Source organism: Chanos chanos, chromosome 6, assembly GCF_902362185.1.
Source record: "Chanos chanos chromosome 6, fChaCha1.1, whole genome shotgun sequence".
Classification (NCBI taxonomy): Eukaryota; Metazoa; Chordata; class Actinopteri; order Gonorynchiformes; family Chanidae; genus Chanos; species Chanos chanos.
This window is the reverse complement of record NC_044500.1, coordinates 28,873,436-28,893,120: the sequence shown is the minus strand read 5'-3', so window position 1 is coordinate 28,893,120 and position 19,685 is coordinate 28,873,436. Positions and strand designations below refer to the sequence as shown.

Sequence of the window (19,685 nt, the reverse complement as noted above, 5' to 3'; positions counted from 1 at the left end):
TGAAAACTAGCGCTGGTGACTTAGATACACAAATACCACAAGTCGCAGATAGGTTACTCAAATTGAGAGCATTGTGTGTTTTACGTGAAAACGAGGATGTGTGTAGCATATATGGCTTTTGACTTCTTGCTTCTCTTATATAAGTTAGTAGGAAAAAAAGTTAATAAAAAAGCACTGAGGTTAGTTTGCCGATTTCAGTATGAGCTGCAGTAGATCTTAGATATCGGGTAAGATATTCGTTAAACCACGCATTAAGACCAACAATGAGAATATCACGTTTGCGTTAACAGGCTATGTACAAACATCTTAATACACGAGAATGCGAAAATATTATTTGTGAACTGTCAAACTAAATTCGAAAATAAAATTTTATAATTAGTGACTCATCTTCAATAAAAACGTGGATTAGTAAATTTTACGACAGATAACGTGACAAGAAAACAGCACAGAACGTCACCAGAACTCCAAAAGAAAAAAACCAACCAAACAAACAAACACACACACAAACAAACACCCCCCCAAAAAACAAAACAAAACAAAACAAAAACGGTGCATTACTGCCATCTACCGATTGGATAAAAAACAAGGATGTGTTCGTTACCAGAAAAGTTTAAAAACGGCGAGCAGTTCAAGGCATATCAAGGTCTAAAAAGTGGACATTATTATCATTTTTTATGGCACAGATCGGACAGCAATAAAAATTCTCAACCTCTGCCTGTACTAAAAAATAATGCAAACCGCCGAAATTAAAATGTGATATTCGGTAAACTTTATCACATGGAATGTTTGTTTGAATCTCTAAGGAAAATACGGACAATGTGAATTTATCAATCACAGACCTATATATGCGTATCACGTTTGATTTATGCTGTGTAGGTATTAGTAGTAATGCGGCGATGTAAGAATCATGAACGTGTGTCAAAAAGCTATGGAAAAAACTGTTTCAGAGTAAAAAGGTAGAGCTCAGTTGACTGATGGTAACTATTCGATTTCGAACGAGTAATTTTTAAGTCACTTCCTCAAAATCTTCTTTTCTATTCTTCCACGCATTAACCCAGGAAAAAAACTGGAAAAATTGTTACCAATAAATTGCATCCAATAAATCATGAGCTACTCTTTTTCTAACAATCCATCCATTCATTCCCTCTCCAGCTTTTCGTGTGTCCACTCTTCCATTTACACTGTTCAAAAGCACTGTACACTGTGTGCTCCACATACTCTTCAAACTGTCAACTTTTTTTCACCATCTCTGACCATTCTTCACCATTTCCTCACCATCTCCCTCCAAATCCTTTAGATCCTTCCTTGCTTAATCATCTTTGAAAGTTCTAAACAGTGTTACTTCTAAGTGCTCTTCTCACTTGCAACTGCAATACCTCATCCTTTTTTTTCTCTTTTCTTCTGTCCTACCCAATCATCTGTCCATCCATCTATACACCCGTCCACGCACGCACACACTCACACAGACATATATATTGTATATATATTGTGTATATATATAGACAGTGGCACCAAAACAGCCCACCTATGACAATATACCAATAAGATTCTCTGCAGTTATACGTGACATCACGTTGTCTCTCTGACAGAGCACTTAGGTATACATGCGACTCATTACATGTCAAACTGACACCTGTTGTCCATCTGGCATATAATGAATTGCGGGTAGACTAGGTGAACGGCGACTGCTGGTCCAGACTGACGTGGGCTGTGTAGGGAGAACATATGGCCTTTGGCCTTTCCAACTGATGAGAAAACATGAGAAAATATTTTCTGTAAAATGATGTATTTTTCGGGGGAAAACCCCACTCGTTATAAGACGAGAACAAAAGCTGACAACCGGACTCCACGGTATGAAAATATGTTTTCATTGTGTCATTAATGTTCTCTGCTGAAATTAATATTATGTGCCTTGTATAAATGTACATGTGACAGTACAGGTGCTATATCCTCAGTTGCTCTTTTTTGTTAGTTAAATGAAGGAAATGGTTTACCTGGGTCATTTAATTCATTTCAACAAGTTAGACCCTTCTCCATTTAAGCCGCCAGTAACATTTAACCAACGATCTACTATCGGCCTACTACCGTACTGTCTGGTCTTCTGCCGCGAACGATTGGTAGTTTACCTCGCAGAATCACAGACAGTGGGTATCAGAGACAGACATGCTAGTTGTACGAAAAACAATATAGTCTGACTGAACAAAAACCAAAATGCCTTTAGCCCTACACTCATCTGCCTCTGCTCAGAAAATTAACTTACCATAGCCTACTATGATGATTTGTAGATAGTTAGCTACAATCGCTAGACAGACAGTTAGTGGACAGATCTTAAACTATGCACTGAATTCGAACTGAATTGTTTACTTATGAAAGTTTAAATAATTTTAGTAATTTACATCGACTTATTAGTGGGATACTTATTTTTTTCAATAACTGTCCTTCGATACTATCCATAACAATTTTACAGCACTTGCCTTTCTTTTCTCACGGAGCCCGGCAACATGGCCGACCCTCAGCAGACATCCGTTGGGAGTTTGAATTCCTGTGCGCGTGCGATTCATGTCTCGAGCTGAATGAGTATTTGAACTCAGTATAGGGTAGGCTATCCATAGAGAGAACTTTTCACGAAAAGGCGATACCTATACATAGTAGAACAGCTTTGAATAAGGAAATTGCTTACTATTGTTCATTTTTTGGTCACTTAATAGCCATTATTTTGGAGGCAAACCTTACTACAGTTTACAGTTCAGTTAGCTGAGATATGGGTTTAATCTGAATTGCCTTCTTTTATTACTGTCAGGGCTATTTTTCTTAGGTTTTTTGTGTACTGTAACATGACAGTCATGCCACATGGAAAGACTTGCTTTGGCAAGTAGCCTAACAGGTCTATTCTTGTCATTTTCAAAATTGCTTGATAACGCCGTGTACTGTAATTTTGAGCGTATTAGGTTGCTATGGGAAAAGAGGGGTTTGAATGAAAAATATGCTGAAATACAAGTGTTTGCTTGACCCAAAAAATGTCTAGAGTAGGTCTACCGAAACCCAAACGCCAAGGTCAGTATTACCCTATAATGAGCCCATATCAAAAGGGCTTAACTTCTTTTTTTATACATGCCAGCGGCGGTGAATGCAGGGCAGAATTGGCCCAGATAGGAATCGGACCGAATCCATAAATCAGCTGGGAATTGGATTTCCGTGCGACGTCCCTAATTGTCCGTAGTGTTACAAGGTAGACTAATATTCTCCTGAATCGGTTCGTCATTTTGAAATTAAATTTGAAGTCGTTCACAGCATGTTGCATAACCAGTCCTCATGGTGTAGTTATGAACCTGAATCGGATGTCCATTAAGAGGAAGTTAAAGTGGAAAATGAGGGAAATTATCTTATCGTTGCAAAAGAGAGAATTGTGAGGAAAACATTTGAAACATATGGCAGTTATGACCGGACACGCGATATTACAAGGAAAACTTGTACAACTCCAGACCAGCCACTGAAAATCGGTGAGTATACCTTATAGAGTAGGAACATCGAAAAACCCTCGACAAGGGAAATTCGCTACCCAGCTGCCAGCGACAATTGATCCCATGGGGTAACGTTCAGGCCAAAAGATATATTTTATGAAACAGCATTACATTTACAAGGTCTCTACTAAAACATGAAAGCGATTTGTTTCTATGTTTACTTTGAAAATATTTTTTTATAACTGGACGCAGGAACTCTAAGGGGGCGTTCGATAGATTAGTGTATTGGGAATAGCAAATATACCGTCCCAACTATTTGCAGTTAACGGTAACACCCACGCACTACACGCTGACCTATCCATTGTGTAAAACCAGAAACAGTTAGAAACCAAAACTGAGAATGATTTTTTCAAATGGAAAACCCCTAAGGAAAGCGCACCAGAACACCGAGTCAGCATTATTTCTGTTTTTTGTTTTGTTCTGTTTTGTTTTGTTTTTAAGGGGACAACCAAGTTTTTTCCCTCTATATTGATACCTTTGCTATCTGTGTGTGACGAAACAAAGCAAGAAAAAAAACAAAAACAAATAAACAAAACTAAAATAAATTCTAAATTTTAATTCTTTTGAATGGACACACGAACGCACTTGCACGCACTCACACTCCTTTCCCCCCTCTCTCTCTCTCTTTCTCTCTCTCTCTTTCTCTCTCTCTCTCACCCACACACACGCTTTAAAGCCTTCTCTCACGGGGCGGACCTTTATTTTGAATTTTGTTTTCCGAATAGCCATCGTTCTACTATGTTCACTACGGCTGTCTTCACATAATCAAACGCCCTTGTTAAACACAACACCTGAACAACGGGGCGAGAGATATCAGGCAATTTTAGCCCCTAAAACCTCGACAAAACGTATCAGAGCCTCTTGTGCGTGATATCAAAATGCATTCGGGAAGCTTGGAGCGGGCAGGGACACCAAGGAAGAGGACCCTTTCACGGGGAATGAGTGAAGAAGAGTCGCTTAGACACATAATAAAAGAGGTGAGAAAACATAACAAAAAAAGAAGTCACGTACTCTTATGTCTGGCAATGTCTGGCAAGGTTCTGTGTACATAATCATACAGCTTTGTGAAGATTCTTCGACTATTTGGTCTTTTTTGTTACATAATGTAGTGAAATGCAGACCCCATTGTTGGCTGATTTTGATGTCAAGTGAGAGTAATCTTCTTTCTGTGTAATTATAGCTGACAGGTTCTCTGTTCCAGCTCTCGAGTCGCAGTGTTGTTTCTTTGGTTTCTCTGGGAGCTCCTGGAGGCAAAACACTACGTTAAAAGTAGTCGTATAGCTGGTTGGAGGTTTGGTCATCGCTAAGCTTCGGTGATTTTGTCGTCGGGCTAAATCACAGTTAATCATCGTACGGATATTAAGTACAATATTAGTTCAAGCGATTCTGAATCACTTTGAACTTTTAATGAATGAAAAATGAACGGATGAACTCTCAAGCTCAGTTACTTCGCTGATGAAACGATGGCTTCCTCACCAAGTCTGGTCCCTAAAGAACCAGTATTGAAGCCATTGCATGAGTAGGCGTTCTCTGACTCAAGGGTTGCTACACTGCAACTAAAGCTTACGATTTCAGCGTCTTTTTAACAGTTTCACCAACCATCCGTTAACAAAACACCGAACACTCTGCTGTTTTTGTACTTAGGGGGAAAAAACATTTCAGTCTTAGTTGTTGAGATATTGGAATATTGTAATGGCAAACGGATTGTTAAATTTATGCACAACTAATTCGGAAATCCCGATCCAACTTTATTTGATATTTTAACAAACCAGATCATAGTAGGTTATGTTCAGATATTGCACTGAAGTTATATGCAGTTATTGGTTATAGTCAGCGATATCCTTAATGAGTGAAAATTTGAACAATCAGGAAATATTTTGTGTTCCCACAGACGTAACTGTTGTCAATGTAGCCTACATTTATGAATTGGTACATGTAAGCTACATTGGCAATATTTCTCAGCAGTAGCTTCTCCCTTATCGCGCTGGCCAGACATACTGGCCAGCCGTGAACTAAACAAGAATGAGGAAAAAGTAATGTGTGTTCTTTTAAGTAGTGATTTCACCTTTCACACTCATTCATAAAATATTTATAAATACAGCATACATAATTATTTCCTGACTCTGTCACTATAAAAATACCTTAGAATGGTAAAGTTATTTCGCTGGAAGCATAAATCAGGGGCGAATGAGAGATTCCCTGTTGCTTGTACTTGCCACGCTTAAAGAGCTCACAAAATTTCAAAACATGACTGGTTTACGCAAATTTACCGTCATTTATTTATGACTGAACAAGACCTAAAAACATTGTCCTCTGTGCTGTTGTGTTTTGGAATTGGTTCAGTCCTGTTTTTTCAGCATTGTGTTTACATGTATCATTCTCTTCTTGGTATGTTAGGCTGAAGAATCATCCAAACGTCTGACGCGCAGTGACAGCAGATATGGCTCTCTCAAGAGGGGGGAACGAGTTGAAATTCAGGTGAGAACAGGGTGGGATTTGGGAATGTAGAAGAATCACGAACATTTGTATACATAGACGTGCAGTTTCACACACAAATCAGTCACTAAAAACTTCAGGTGTAATAGACTGTGATGTGGTGACTTTAGAACAAAGGATAGCTGCCACAAATAACGAATAAAAGTGTATTTAAGTAAATGGATGGGATCTCTACAAAAACAAACAAAGAAGAACCAGTTCAACAAAGCTTGGTGTTTAAGTGTAATATGTCACATTCAAACCGACTGATTTGATTTTTTTTTAAATCACTTTGTTGACCACCAGCTAGCTGTCTTTTTTGTGATTTTTGGCTTGTACGGTGATGATTTTTAAAAGTAATTATTTTAATGATCGCCAGCAGAGTGAAGAGGACCCAGCAGTGGGACTTCCTGATATGGTATTTATTTGACTTCTCAATCAGCAAACAAGTAGTCATCATTATCTCAGAGTATCTCAAGTAGTCATTGTCTCTGTTAAAATGTTTGGTATGTTTGGTTGAGGAAGTAACCCATTAGTCATGATAGAGTCTTGGTGTCTTTGTATGGGTTACACAAATGCAGTTTATAAGCTATCTAGTTTACTGCACAGCAGAAGCTTTTTAATAAGCTTTGTCACTGTGAGAAACATGCCCATGATGGTTAACTGTTTGCTTAGTCTTGCCGATGAGTGACTACTTGTGGAAAACAGGGCTGGATGTTCACAGCACTGTTCTTTTTAAATCACACCCACTTTCAGCCTTCTCAGAGCAATCAAGACTGGGTGTTGGCATTAGTGATCTGTTAATCATAATCTCTCTCTCTCTCTCTCTCACTCTCACTCTCTTTCGCTCTGCCCCCCGTGCTCATACAGATGGACCTCCAGGCAAGTTATGAGGACACTCTACAGGAGGTGCGGGGGCTGGAGGTCCAGCGGGAAGTGTTGCTCTTTCAGGTGGACTGTTTGCAGGATGCTCTGGAGGGTGCTGAGGAGATGCTAGCAGAGGCCCAGAGGGAGGTTCATGACCTCAGCATGGTACAGCCCAGAATGAGTGACACATTCTCTTACATTGTTCTTATGTCACAACAGCTGTGAAAACACATATGTTACAGAATCCATAGGTGAAATGATAGCCCACAATATTGCAAATTTGTATTATTCTGTTCTAGTGCCTCACTGCTTAGTTCCATGCCTGTTTCCACGGTACCCATATAGCTTAGTCGTACTGTTCCATGGTCAGCACTGTAGCAATGTGATGTGTACACCACTAATATAAAAACAGAATGGCAGATTGAATGAACTCACTACAGCTTGACAAATCCTCCCACAGTCCATGAGATTCATTCAGTGGTTCTGTGTTTCCTGTCCATTCATGCCTTCCCACCCCACTGTGAAATACACAATATACAAAGACTGAACCAGTAATAGGCCTAGTTGTTCTTCACTGTGTTTACTACACTTGTCTATGAATCAGACCATTCACTGATGCATTCTGATGGACTGGACTGTCAGCCTGATGCCAACTCTCTCTCTCTCTCTCTCTCTCTCTCTCTCTGCAGACACTGGAGCAGGAGAGGGAGAGGAGGAAGAAGTTAGAGGTTGCGGTGGACTTGCTGAAGCAGGAGGTGGAGCAGTTAAAAGAGGTTAGGGAAGGAGGGAGGGCTACAGTTATGTAATCACATGGACAAACGGGTTTAGACTTTCTTATTCTGGCCATGCAGAGTCTAAAGGCTTGTTACTGCATGCCTGCCTGATTGTGTAACTCCTCTTTTAGGGAGCCTCTGTTATGCTTAGCTTTGCTTAACTTTGACAGGATGAGATGTGTTAGCTTGGAATTCTTTCTTTCTTTCTTTTTTTTTTTTTTTACTGAAACCAAATAACATGCTCTGTTACTCATTGCCAACTGTGCAAACAGTTCAGTTTGCTGCTGCTGTTTCTAAGGTTGAAATTCAAAATTCATCCAATTAACTGCTCAATATTTAAATATTGTACCAATCTATATATTAGGCTGTCATTTTTGAGACATGCAGCCAAAAAGATTTTGCCATCTTTACCATCTTTTTCTCTTTTCTTGTTAAATTCAGGTTAGGTTTCAATATGATCACGTTGTTTATACTTTCATGTGGTATCATAGGATCTGAATTTTTTTTCCCACTTAAGTGTGAGCTATGAGCATGGTGACAGTGCTGCACAAGTATTTCATCACACATACAGCTGTGATGTTAGCACATACATGTCAACTGGAAATGCTTAACAAAAAACTGCTGAAAGACTTAAAAGTCAGACTCAGACACAGTTGCTATGTTTTAGTTGCCATTAAAACATTTTGGGCATTTAGCAAACAAATGAGTATGGAAAACATTTGACACTGAATACTCCACCAAGAGTCAACATTTTCCCAGTATGACTCATCCTTGCATCCACACACAATCAGGTACCTAAAACCGCTCTTGAGACACAGGGTAAGTCATATTTCTTAACACACCGTTATAATAGTCTCCTCTGGCTGTAGAGGGACATTTTTGATCTTTTGTTGTTATTACTCCGTGTCTGAAATAGGTTGTAGTCCTGGGGACCTTGGGCGTTGTCTTTTTTTTTTTTTTTTAATGGCCTGTGTTATTTACTGCAGGAGGATACCCTGCCCGTCATTCTCAGGCAGTCAGGAAGACGCTGTGTGTTTCCTGTTCTGCAGCAGGAAACAGGCACTTGTCAGTTTGTTCTGGTTCCTGTTCAAGTCATGAGGCAATTTTAAATACTTAATGCAATGATTGGGTTTAGAGAAATGGCTCACAACAGATTGCATGAAGTGTAGAGTTTGAACCTTCTGCAGTGTTTCAGTCCTTGCATAGAGCATAACTCAAATCATATACCAAACCAGTTTGGAATCAGTGTTGCTTCATGTGTTATTTGCATAAAAAGGTAGAGCTGAAAAACCTGCTCGGTTACAGCTAGATAGAATCTTGACTTGGAAGAGGAATTTGATCACAGTGATTTGGGAGAAGGCAGTTGGTGGGTTGGTTGGTCACATGTTTGAGTCTCACATCATTTGGTGGATGATTTGATTATTCAGATGTTAATGTTTCACTGCAGCGCTGTCATGCTTCAAATTAATATTCAGTGGGGGAAAAAAACAGAGAAGGGAGCACCCGCTGGGTTGGTTCCAGGCTGGCTGACAGCCTGCTCTGTTGTGCAGTTAACAGTACTTGATGTATCCCCTCTGTGATGTTTGAGGTAAATTTGACCCATCTGTTTTGTTCAGTTTAATGTCAGTGCAAACAGTTTAAATGAATGTTTTAGGTACGATGCTTCATGGTATCTTCAACCAAAGTGATTTGGCAGTTTGAAAATGTAAATGAAACCTAAACAGTTTGATGGTGTTTGTAAAAACAGACATTACACTTGGGTCTGAAAGAGCAGTTCAGGTCAAATTGGTTGTGGTGAATGTGAAATATGGTTGTGTATGCTGGAAAATGGAAGGAGCTTGTTGATGTGTGCCAAAAATATGTGAGCATTTGCATTGACACACACACACACTCATTCCCTCACATCACGTCCCTGCCCTGTCTTTTATACAAGCACATATCCAGAACACACACACACACACACACACACACACACACACAAAATAAACCTATGTAGTGGAAGATGAGCCTGGCAAATCTGATCTGAACATCCTAGAAAGCTTTGGAAGAAACTGTATTTGTTCATGCTGTGTGCAGGTTAGACTATCATAGTCATGTTGATAAGATGTCTAATACAGTTGTGTAGTGGTTCCAAGTTTATGGTATCACAGAGAGAGGTTTTGGACCTTGGTAACACGTTACAAGGAGCAGGGATATTCACAAAGCCAAGAGCTTTTTCCCCAAAGCAGGATTTCTGAGTTTGCCAGATACCATGAGCCAAACATCAGTAGGAATGTTCCAAGGGTGTTCTCTTATCAGGCAGTTTTGACCTTTGGCTCAAGTTATCTTTCCAGCTGAAAAATCCTGCCTGTTGGAATGTCCCCTGTATCTTTTCCATTCTGTACAAACTAACTTAAGGTGTAACATGCACTTTCCTCTTGCTTGTCTTGACAGGAGAAGAACATGATACCAGCTGTCCCAGTGTATACCCTGGTTAAAAGCACCACGCAAGATGAGGGAGAGGTTGTGGAAGCCACAAATGAACCAGAAAACGAAGAGATCGAAAAAACATCCAATAAAGATGAAGGCCAATCACAGGGAGCCCATTTCTCTGTTATTCGATTGAACAGCGTCCCTGCCACTCAAACACAGTCTCCTGAGGCTGAAGCACCAGTGGAATCCTCCGCTAGAGGACTTCTGTCTTCTCTCTTCAAAGGGGGAAAGGGGGATCAGTCAACAGAACGAAAGGCAGGTCCCCTTTGGCTTCAGAAAGCCCCACAAGGTACATCCGTAGACCAGGACGAAGATGAGGAACATGGCACGTCAGACAGTGGAAGCCCAGGAACTAGTCTCCGCACATTTTTTAACAAAACCTTTGGATTGTCTGAACAACCCTCACAGGCCAATAAAGCAGCAGACAGCGCCGGCCCAACTGACCAGCCAGCCCAAGATGGAGATGACAATGATGAGAGCAGTACCTATGAAGATGCTCGATCGGATTTACAGGGACATGATGACGCTGCTACTCCGGATAACCCTCAAGATGGAGGTTTTCCAGAAGAAGAGGCCAGAGAAGAAGATGGAAGCCAAAAGAACTCCATTGAGCCAAAGAGCCCGAAATCTCCAGATTCTTGTATCCTGTCCTAAAAGAACAAAGGCTTTTCCAATCAGTCTCACCTGTTTGATTCAGCATGGCATTTTTCAAACGCTGGTGAGAAACCAGTTCGACCCCTGTTGTCACATCAGTGCACTAGCAGTCATTGTCTTTTTTTTTTCTCCAAAGGGAATCAATGACTGTTTTATCCTTCCTAAAACTGTGGTCCTATGTTCTTTTTTGATCAGAAATAATTCCCATTCCTCAGCCCTGTACCCACAATATTGGAAAATATCTTTTTTTTTTTGTTGTTGTTGTTGTTGCTGTAAACTTCCAACAGATTCTCCAACAGTCTAATCCTACAGAGTTGAGGGTTCCCTGTGTCCTCCACTCACAGAAGGCCTGAGTCAACTCTGAAAGATGTCTTAGCGTCAACAGACAACATGGATCTCCTCAAATCTGAAAGCACTTTTTACTTTTTTATTCCCACATACACTGTAATTAGCACTGCTGCTTACCTTTTTTTTTCTTTCATATACTGTCTTTTTTGGCTGTATAGAGCAACTGAACATTGCTGTGATATGTTTTCATACAGGGAATTATCATGTTTATGGTAGAGAGAACTTTTTCTGTTTGTTTGTTTATCATTGTGCCACTCAGACACATTAAGTCTGTTAGGGAACACACGGACACCTTATAATCCGAGTTGTCTATTACTGTTTTGCCTCTACTGTTATTAGTTATCTGCATGGAAGGGATAAGTGACGTCTTCAAGTAACCTTGAGAGCATTTTAATATCAGTGTGTTGTGTTTCTGTTTACTGTTTATCATGCCTTCATCAGGAGGTCTTGCTAGTACAAGTTTAAAAAGATGGAAAAAGAGTTTAAATATAGTGCCTTCTCTCAGTACACTTAATAATCACAACAGGGAATTGACTTAGCTGTGCCAATGTGTAGAAATTTGTTTTTTAATTGTCTTAGGCCTAACCCAGTGAATTAGCTATGGTTCATTTCCAGTTGATAAATCACAGATTTACATTCCGGTGGGTGTTTTAGGAGCTGGCATGACTAAGCATAGAGATAAACCACAGTGTCCTCCAGAGTCACTGTTTGCTTTGTGTTTGCACTAAAACTGCTGTACTGATTTGGGAGAGGCCTCACGCTGTTTCTTACCTGACATTGCTGGACAATGTCACCTCGGGTTTAATCTTTTGTCCCCTCGCATAAGCTACTGAGGACAGATACTAAAACGGATTTTATAGGTATATTTCTGTTGATTACAGGTTTTTACAACGTAACTTTTATTTTCCTTTCACAAACATTATACAGTTTAAGATTACTCAACTGTTTTCTTTAAAATGCTGTACCGGTAGTCCAGTATAAAATAGCCACCATGGTCTTAATTTTTTTAAGGGAATTTCTCCTGCACAGTAATACAGAACAGGCCAGTGAGGCCTGTCTGTGGATTTCTAAATACTGTAAATTAGTGTCCATTTACAGGTCAGTTGGTCTTTGATGCACTGTTGTCCAGTGCCATCTTATAAAATGGGCGCATCCATGTATGTAAGTTTCCATCCTATTGCTCATCTGTTTGACAAGTTAACTTGCAGCATGTTGAATGGTGTTCTTCAATAGTGCATATAAAGTTGTGGGTTTTTTTTTCTTTTGTGTGTTTACTTTTGCACTTCCTGTAAACAGCAGGATTTCTGTAAGCACAATAGCTAAATGATATATTGAACTATTTTCAAACATTCTCAAGCTGCATGATCTTAAAGCAATTCAGTCTTGTTACAGAATGACTCTTTTCACTGGCTAGTTTTAATATGAATATGTATTTTGAGATGAATTATCTGCATATTAAATATTTTATACACGGCAGTGCATTTGGATTTTGCTATATTATATATATTCCCCTGACACATTACAACACAAACCGCTCTTTACTATGACACACATCATAGTAGTATGAAAGGTAATTTATTCATAAACAGAAAAACAGTGTTTTTGTTTTTCTAAAATAAATCTATACTTACATTAAATACATCGCTTAAAAATGATTATCTTAATCTTCTAGCTTGATTGTTCACTCGCTTAAATACACGAAGATATTTTCAAATCTCTCCAATTATATGAATGTGGATTACTTTTTTTGCGTTTCACGAAAAATATCATTAGATACTGATGTTGTGTAAGGCCAAAAGAAAGATAACCAGCCCATATAAACAGCCCTGTATCAAACAAAAGGCCACAGCATCCATGATTAACACAAGCAGTGTCATCCATCAGTTTATTTTTCTCTTCAAAAAATGAAAAAAGTCTGGTATGATAAAATAACATGACAAATCAGATTATTAAAATGTCATTTTGATGCACAAGACGCCAAAACAATTTGATTAAATGTCTGGAAAAAGTGGCCTCTGTTTTGTGCAAACAAGCATTTGGACTTCACTTTCAAGTAAATCCCTTTATCTTTTTTTTTTTTTTTTAAACCATCTCTCTCCTGAACTCCATAAGTATACACTGAGCCACACTGTACAGTACAGTTCCTTCTATCTGATCTCTACACACCCTGTGCTCAACCATACTAAACCTTCATCAATTAAACTTGAGGGCCATAACTGTTCACAGAACAGCTCTAACACCTGCTATTTGCTCTCCTTTGCTGGAGATTGGAGCAAGGGTCTTTGGTTTCACTTCAAACATAAGTCAGTTTGATTCTTTGACCATCTGTCTGTGCTTTCAGAGTGGGAATTAATCTTTATCCCTCTCTGATTATCCTCCAAGTCTTGCTCTGAGGCCCGACTTCACCATCTCCAGGCTTAAATCTAACCTTTAAAGCACAAAAAGGGTAAAACTGGTCCTTCATTGGCATCACTCCCTCAGAAGTATACAACACAGTGACATTAGATCATTGAGACACCTGAGCAGAGGGTGTGTCATTCATAACATGGAACATATATCTTTGTAATTAGATTAAGATGCAAGTATGTACAATGTAGGTTACAACATGATTGGGAAGATTAATACCGATAAAAAAGTGGATAATATAGAAATCTTTACCATACACACATACTGCATCCACCATTCCTATTAAGTTACTCTGATTAAGTTGTGAAAGGAGTACAGAAATGACCTATCATAGAATACACATACAACTGTTTCTCAGCTGATCTCAAGATGATAGATGACACCAAAGAACCTAACTTAGCACCTGCTTTTGTTTGTTCAGACCTTATAGCGGTTTTCATACCAGTTCTTCAAAGTCTAATAATTTGTGTACACTGACAACAGTGGTAAGGTGTTACGTTTGTGTGGGGTTTTTTCCTGAATGGCTTACTTGACATGCTGTGTCTGATAAACTGTAGCCTGTTTATGATTAGACTGATTGATTAACAGTATACTGATGCATATCATTTAGAAGGAAGTCCATTTTCTTCTCTCTCTCTCTATCCATACTTACGTCTTAGCTTTTTATCTTTGTGGAGAACAGAGTATAATCTTTGTCTTTTAACCTTTTCTCTTCTAAATTCTCCATTCTATCTCTCTCTCTCTCTCTCTCTCTCTCTCTTTCTCTTTCTCTCTCTCTCTCTCTCTCTCTCTCTCTCTTTCTCTTTCTCTCTCTCTCTATTTCTCTCTCTCTCATCAGTTCCCTCAGTTCCCACAGCACTGGCTTTTGGTGGCAGGAGGAGGTTGGCTCAGGTCTACTCCTGATCTCCCTCCTCTCCCTGGAGCACTTGCTGGCCCTCCTGTCTGTGGCTCTGTCTTGGGCAGCTTCTTAGCTGAAAAACAAAATAAACATCCAACGTCCAACATTTAAAAACATATTGTGAACCAAAATGAATATCCATTTTAGAACAGTGATATTACTACCATTAAAAATAATGTAACACTGTCCCATAATTCCCACTGAATAAAGTTTATTTTAGGTTTACTTCAGAGAAAGGATTTACTAAATGTCACTTTTTGCTTCTTGCAGTGGGGTGGCTGTCAAGTTGTTTTTTGCTACTTCAAGGACATTCTCTGGTTGGAAGCCACTATTGCTGAACTGAAATGAGACTCAGAAGAGAGAACTGTTGCATAAGCAGCACATTTGTACAAATGTATTGTCTCCCTCTAGTGGCTAAACAGAAGCATTGCTAACTATGCAATTATAAGTGAACTTTGTCACACTTTGGCTTGCTCTAATCACATTTGTGGTCATAGAGGGCAACCATGTGAACATTCAGGCACTTACACAGCTGAAACACAAAGGCTTGTGTCAAACTTAAACACGCACTGAAAAAAGTGGATGTCTTGTCATTTGTTTTGCTATTAGACACTGTCTGGCCAAAAAAAAAGTCGCACACTCTTGTATTTCATTGGAACACCTTTAGCTTTGATTATGGTAGCATTCCCCTTGGCATTGTTTCGACAACCTTATGCAACGTTACAACATTTATTTCCATCCAGAGTTGCATTAATTTTTGGCCGAGATCTTGTTGACAACAGGAGAGTCTAACCACTCTGTAAAGTCTTCTCCAGCACATCCCAAAGACTTTCAATGGGGTTAAGATCAGGACTCTGTGGTGACAATGTGTGAAAATGATTCCACATGCTCCCTGAACCTCACTCTCACAATTTGAGCTCGATGAATCTTGGCATTGTCTTCCTGGAATATGCCCATGCCATGAGGGAAGAAAAAATCCACTGATGGGATAACCTGGTCATTCAGTACATTCAGGTACTCAGCTGACTTCATTTTATTGTCACACAACGTTGCTGAGCCTAGACCTGACCAATTGAAGTAACCCCAGATCAGAACACTGCCTCCAGAGGGTCCAAATCCAACTTTTTGTTTTTGGCCAGGCAGTGTATATCTATAAAGATAAAGTTGAATTAACTTTACACACTTCACTATAAGGGGGTATCGTGGCAAAGCTAATCTGAACTTTGAGCTACACATTAGTGTGATACTATCTCACATTTGTGTGTGAGATAGCAAAGGTCTTGGCCAACTAGTGAGGGGAACACCAAAATGTTTTGTAATTTCTGGATTTGTATTTTCTCAGGTTATTTTTTTCTCCTTTGGCAGCATTACATAAGATGTGTGTGATTTAGGCTCTTATGGTATCATGCAAAATGTCCCCATTGGTAAATAAATAAATATCTGAGAATAAAAATCTAGTCAGGACATTTTGCTGGTCCTAGTGTGGGAAAACCTTTTTTCTTTCTTTTTTTGAAAGGTGCCAAAATATTTCTTTGGTTATAGCTCTGGGGGTTAGGTTATTACTCTTTAGTTACACTAAAATGGAAATTTCCCATAGAAACAAACTCTGTGTGTGTGTGTGTGTGTGTGTGTGTGTGTTTGAGGCACTGTCTAGCCCAGCTAATTTCTCACTTTCTAGTTTTTATTTGGAATGTGTTTCCTGGGTAATTTAACTTCAGTCAGATTCAGATTCAGTCAAACAATTAATAAAAAAATGCTACACAGGTGAAGTTTCTGCAGCTCACCTATGGCCAAGAACAGGTCGTTGACGTTCATGGCCGTTTTGGCTGACGTCTCCATAAAGAGCAGGCTGTTGTCGTCGGCATACGCCTGTGCTTCCTGACAGAAACAGCACAGAAGGACAATGACTCACTGGAGCATGATCGTGACACAAGTTACCCAATACGGTCGATTCAACACAAATGAAGCACTTCCAGTCAGAACATTACAAAAAAAAATCACAGATTAAAATGAGGACAAACATGAACATGCTAATGGCATTTCAGATATGCAAATACTGATTAAGAAAAAGACTTATGTACAAACAGAATGACACACTAGCTGAAAGAATCTCTATAAGAGAGCTTAAGAGAGTTCTCCATGCAGGATTCTGTGTGTGCTAACCTCATACTCCACAGCTCTGTTGGCAGACAGATCAGCCTTGTTCCCGGCCAGGGCTATCACTATGTTGGGGCTGGCCTGTCTCTGTAACTCACTCACCCAAGTCTTGGCTCTGAAGAAGGTTTCCTGATCAAAGAAAGACCCCCCCCACACACAAAGACACACACACACACACAGAGCTAAGTAGCACTGAAGCCAGCTGACAAAGACATTTTGTGGATGTGTGCAATTGGGCCACACGGAAATGTACACAGTTAACATTATGGAGTGGACTGATGGTTGAAATGCTTCTGTCTAGACTGACACCAATTTTATATTTTAAAAACAATAACAATAAAACTTCAGCTATTTGTGGTCTTTTGGAGTTTTATTGTTTGCATCCAGACCTTCAAATGCGATTTAAACAGACTCTATGAGGGATTCTGGTACACTTGTGAAGCTACGAGGTGCAGATCAATGTGTACACTTCTCCTGGGCTAAAAGTTCCTCAAATCAAAAAGGGAAAAAGACAACTGAGTGAGTGGATCCAATGAAAAAGCAGAGTTATGCCTCATATGGTAAAGTTCTGTATTACTGGTGGTTCCATACCAGTCTATGTCGTCTGTGCACACAGACCTCGATTACATAACTAATGAAACATACACCAACTGCATTTTAAGTTCCTCTATTGTGCATGGGTCTGTGCATGTGTGTAGCTGCATTTGTGTGTGTGGATGTGTGTGTGTGTGTTTGTGAGACTTACCGTGTTAGTAATGTTATACACTACTATAGCTGCCTGAGCTCCTCTGTAGTACATGGGCGCCAGGCTGTGGTAACGCTCTTGTCCCGCTGTGTCCCAAATCTCAAACTTCACTGTGGTGTCCTCAAGACTGACTGTCTGTGTCAAAAACGCAGCTACAGACACCGTGGATGAAAGGATGAAAATAAAGAACAAAGAGGAGAGATGTAATAAAAGCATAAAGCACAGAGAAGAAGAAGAGTTGACTTAGGGCAGTGGACAAGAGAATGGCAATGGGAAGAGGGGACATCAGAAGCCTTCTTTCTCTACATAAATGAAACATTAAAAATGAATTAAACCCTGTAGCATTTGCCACAAGAGCATATAAGCACAATAGTTTGTCATTTTCAAAGATGGTTTTACTCATGATGTAAAAAGGGAAGTAGCACTTGTATAATACTAAGTTCCTAAAAGAGAAATGATTCACACCAGTTCTTCTCGAATTTTCGTGTGCATGATATTCTGAAAATATGATGTTTCATCGACCACAGTGAAAAATTACATCAGAGTTATGGATTTAGATGGTCAAGCATCAAAGAGAATATTCATGAATGTTGTACTTTGACAGCTGTGTCTAAAACAGTTTTATGTTTTATAATAACTGAACGTGAAGCTGTGTAGAGTCAGTGAGGTGTTACCTCCAATAGTGCTTTCCTGGAACTCCTGGAACTGTCCTTTGACAAACCGCAGCACCAAGCTGGACTTTCCCACTGCAGACTCCCCCAGTAAAACCAGTTTAAATTGGCACACCTTGCTATTTGGAGATTGGCCGTTCGGCCTCACTGGGCGCCCTGCCATGGAGGCTAGGAGGAGGGTGGATTGTATTTGGGGAGGTGTGGAAAAAAAGTAGGGAGAAGGGGGTTCAAGTGACAGCTGGGGACAGAAGGACGGGTAGGGAAGGGGAGGAGGGGGGGTTAGAGAGGTTCCCACTCAGGGGCAATGGGTCCCGTCTGCCAGATGAAGGCAGGAAATCTGCAAGACAATAAAGGAGGACAAAAACAGCAGATGTATGATAATGGCAGACTTACTATCATGACGTCGGTATTAATCAAGCTACAGCACTCCGGTTAGACTGTTACAACAGAGACTGGGTCTTCTTTTCAGCAGAGATGACCAGTAAAGAAGTATTAGTATTGTATCGCCTAGTTTAAAATGAAATACACTCAGCCCATTTCTCACCAGTACTGACTCAAATTAGGGGCGCATTCGGGAGCAAATGTTACCGAAATAAATCGTCTGACATATCTAATTAGACAGGAAGGCAGTTATAAAAGGTGCGTTAACGTAAGAAGACGAAGATCTGCTCAGCGTTCCACGTTGACATCGAAACGAAAGTTAATCGGACAGGATACAAAATTGTCACAATTTTCCATGTATAAGATTCATAAATCTCACCATCGATGACAGTAATTGGCGTCACTCATTTACTGGCGGACGAAAACTGTACAAATGAATGTTCCCCTGCGCTTAAAACTCTTATGTTTCTGGAAATAACTTTTAAAAATGCAAATCACTAAATGTTGACACTGCCATGACATTACATTACATTACAACCTCTTCCTCAGCAAAATATTTCACCCAAACAATGCGACCCCACCCCCTCGTACTGCGTCTCAAGAAAGGCTTCAAAACATTGGATACCTAGGACAGCGCCCCAAACAGGTCAAAATGCGCCCGTTAAAGATTTTTCATGTACCTACACAACAACGACAACTGCGAACTCACAATAGAATCAAAAGTAAGACACATTTTACCGATCGACAATGGCTTTTCCTTCCCAGTAGTTTTGTCCAGCCAGTAGAGAGGCCCCTTGCGTTATCTTAATTCCAGCTTCTTGGGGCTGCAATAGACGGACAGCTATTTTGGCCAATAAGATGGTGATGCTTCTTCTCCGTTAAATTGTTGGGCAAATCACATTTGTTTTGAGTGCATCCTGCCGTGTCGGAGTTCAATTGCAACATACTTAAAACTAAATCAGTTCATGACTTAATGTGGCCCGTTCTTGCGCATCGGTTGCAATGCGGAATTCATTCAATATCACGGCAAATATCGTGTCAGCTTGTGCTACTTTTTAAATCGCTATTGAAAAATAACCAGAATTAATTCATTTGGGGACATAAAATATTGTGTGGTGTTAGTCTCACGGACAGACAGGCAGACAAACAGACAGAAACTCTCCCCCCCCCCCCCCCTCTCTCTCTCTCACACACACACACACACACACACACACACACACACACACACGAGTAAAACATTATTATTATGTCAGGACAATGGAATGCAGTTGTAGCACAATGTCCTTATTTCCTAGGTCAATTATTTTAATCCTATAG

The 19,685-nt window shown here is 39.8% G+C and overlaps 2 protein-coding genes across 3 annotated transcripts; one reads left to right on the top strand and one right to left on the bottom strand.

Moving 5' to 3' along the window:
- The first annotated feature begins 4,310 nt into the window (after window positions 1-4,310).
- si:ch1073-456m8.1 (uncharacterized) lies at window positions 4,311-12,554 on the top strand. Of its 2 annotated transcripts, none has more exons than XM_030777821.1 (6): window positions 4,311-4,498; window positions 5,919-5,999; window positions 6,379-6,414; window positions 6,867-7,028; window positions 7,553-7,636; window positions 10,070-12,554. In XM_030777821.1, exons 1-6 carry the CDS (start codon window positions 4,400-4,402, stop codon window positions 10,760-10,762), a joined length of 1,155 nt encoding a protein of 384 aa, XP_030633681.1. In that variant the 5' UTR covers window positions 4,311-4,399; the 3' UTR covers window positions 10,763-12,554. The 2 variants fall into 2 exon arrangements, with proteins under 2 accessions (XP_030633681.1, XP_030633680.1); XM_030777820.1 differs by having other exon boundaries at window positions 6,376-6,414.
- Window positions 12,555-14,331: 1,777 nt separating this feature from the next.
- LOC115813809 (ras-related protein Rab-5B) lies at window positions 14,332-19,189 on the bottom strand. Its single transcript, XM_030776442.1, has 6 exons — window positions 19,107-19,189; window positions 17,991-18,324; window positions 17,317-17,468; window positions 16,578-16,700; window positions 16,199-16,292; window positions 14,332-14,487 (listed from the first exon to the last, which is right to left on the bottom strand). Exons 2-6 carry the CDS (start codon window positions 18,148-18,150, stop codon window positions 14,360-14,362), a joined length of 657 nt encoding a protein of 218 aa, XP_030632302.1. The 5' UTR covers window positions 18,151-18,324; window positions 19,107-19,189; the 3' UTR covers window positions 14,332-14,359.
- Between the last annotated feature and the right edge of the window lie 496 nt (window positions 19,190-19,685).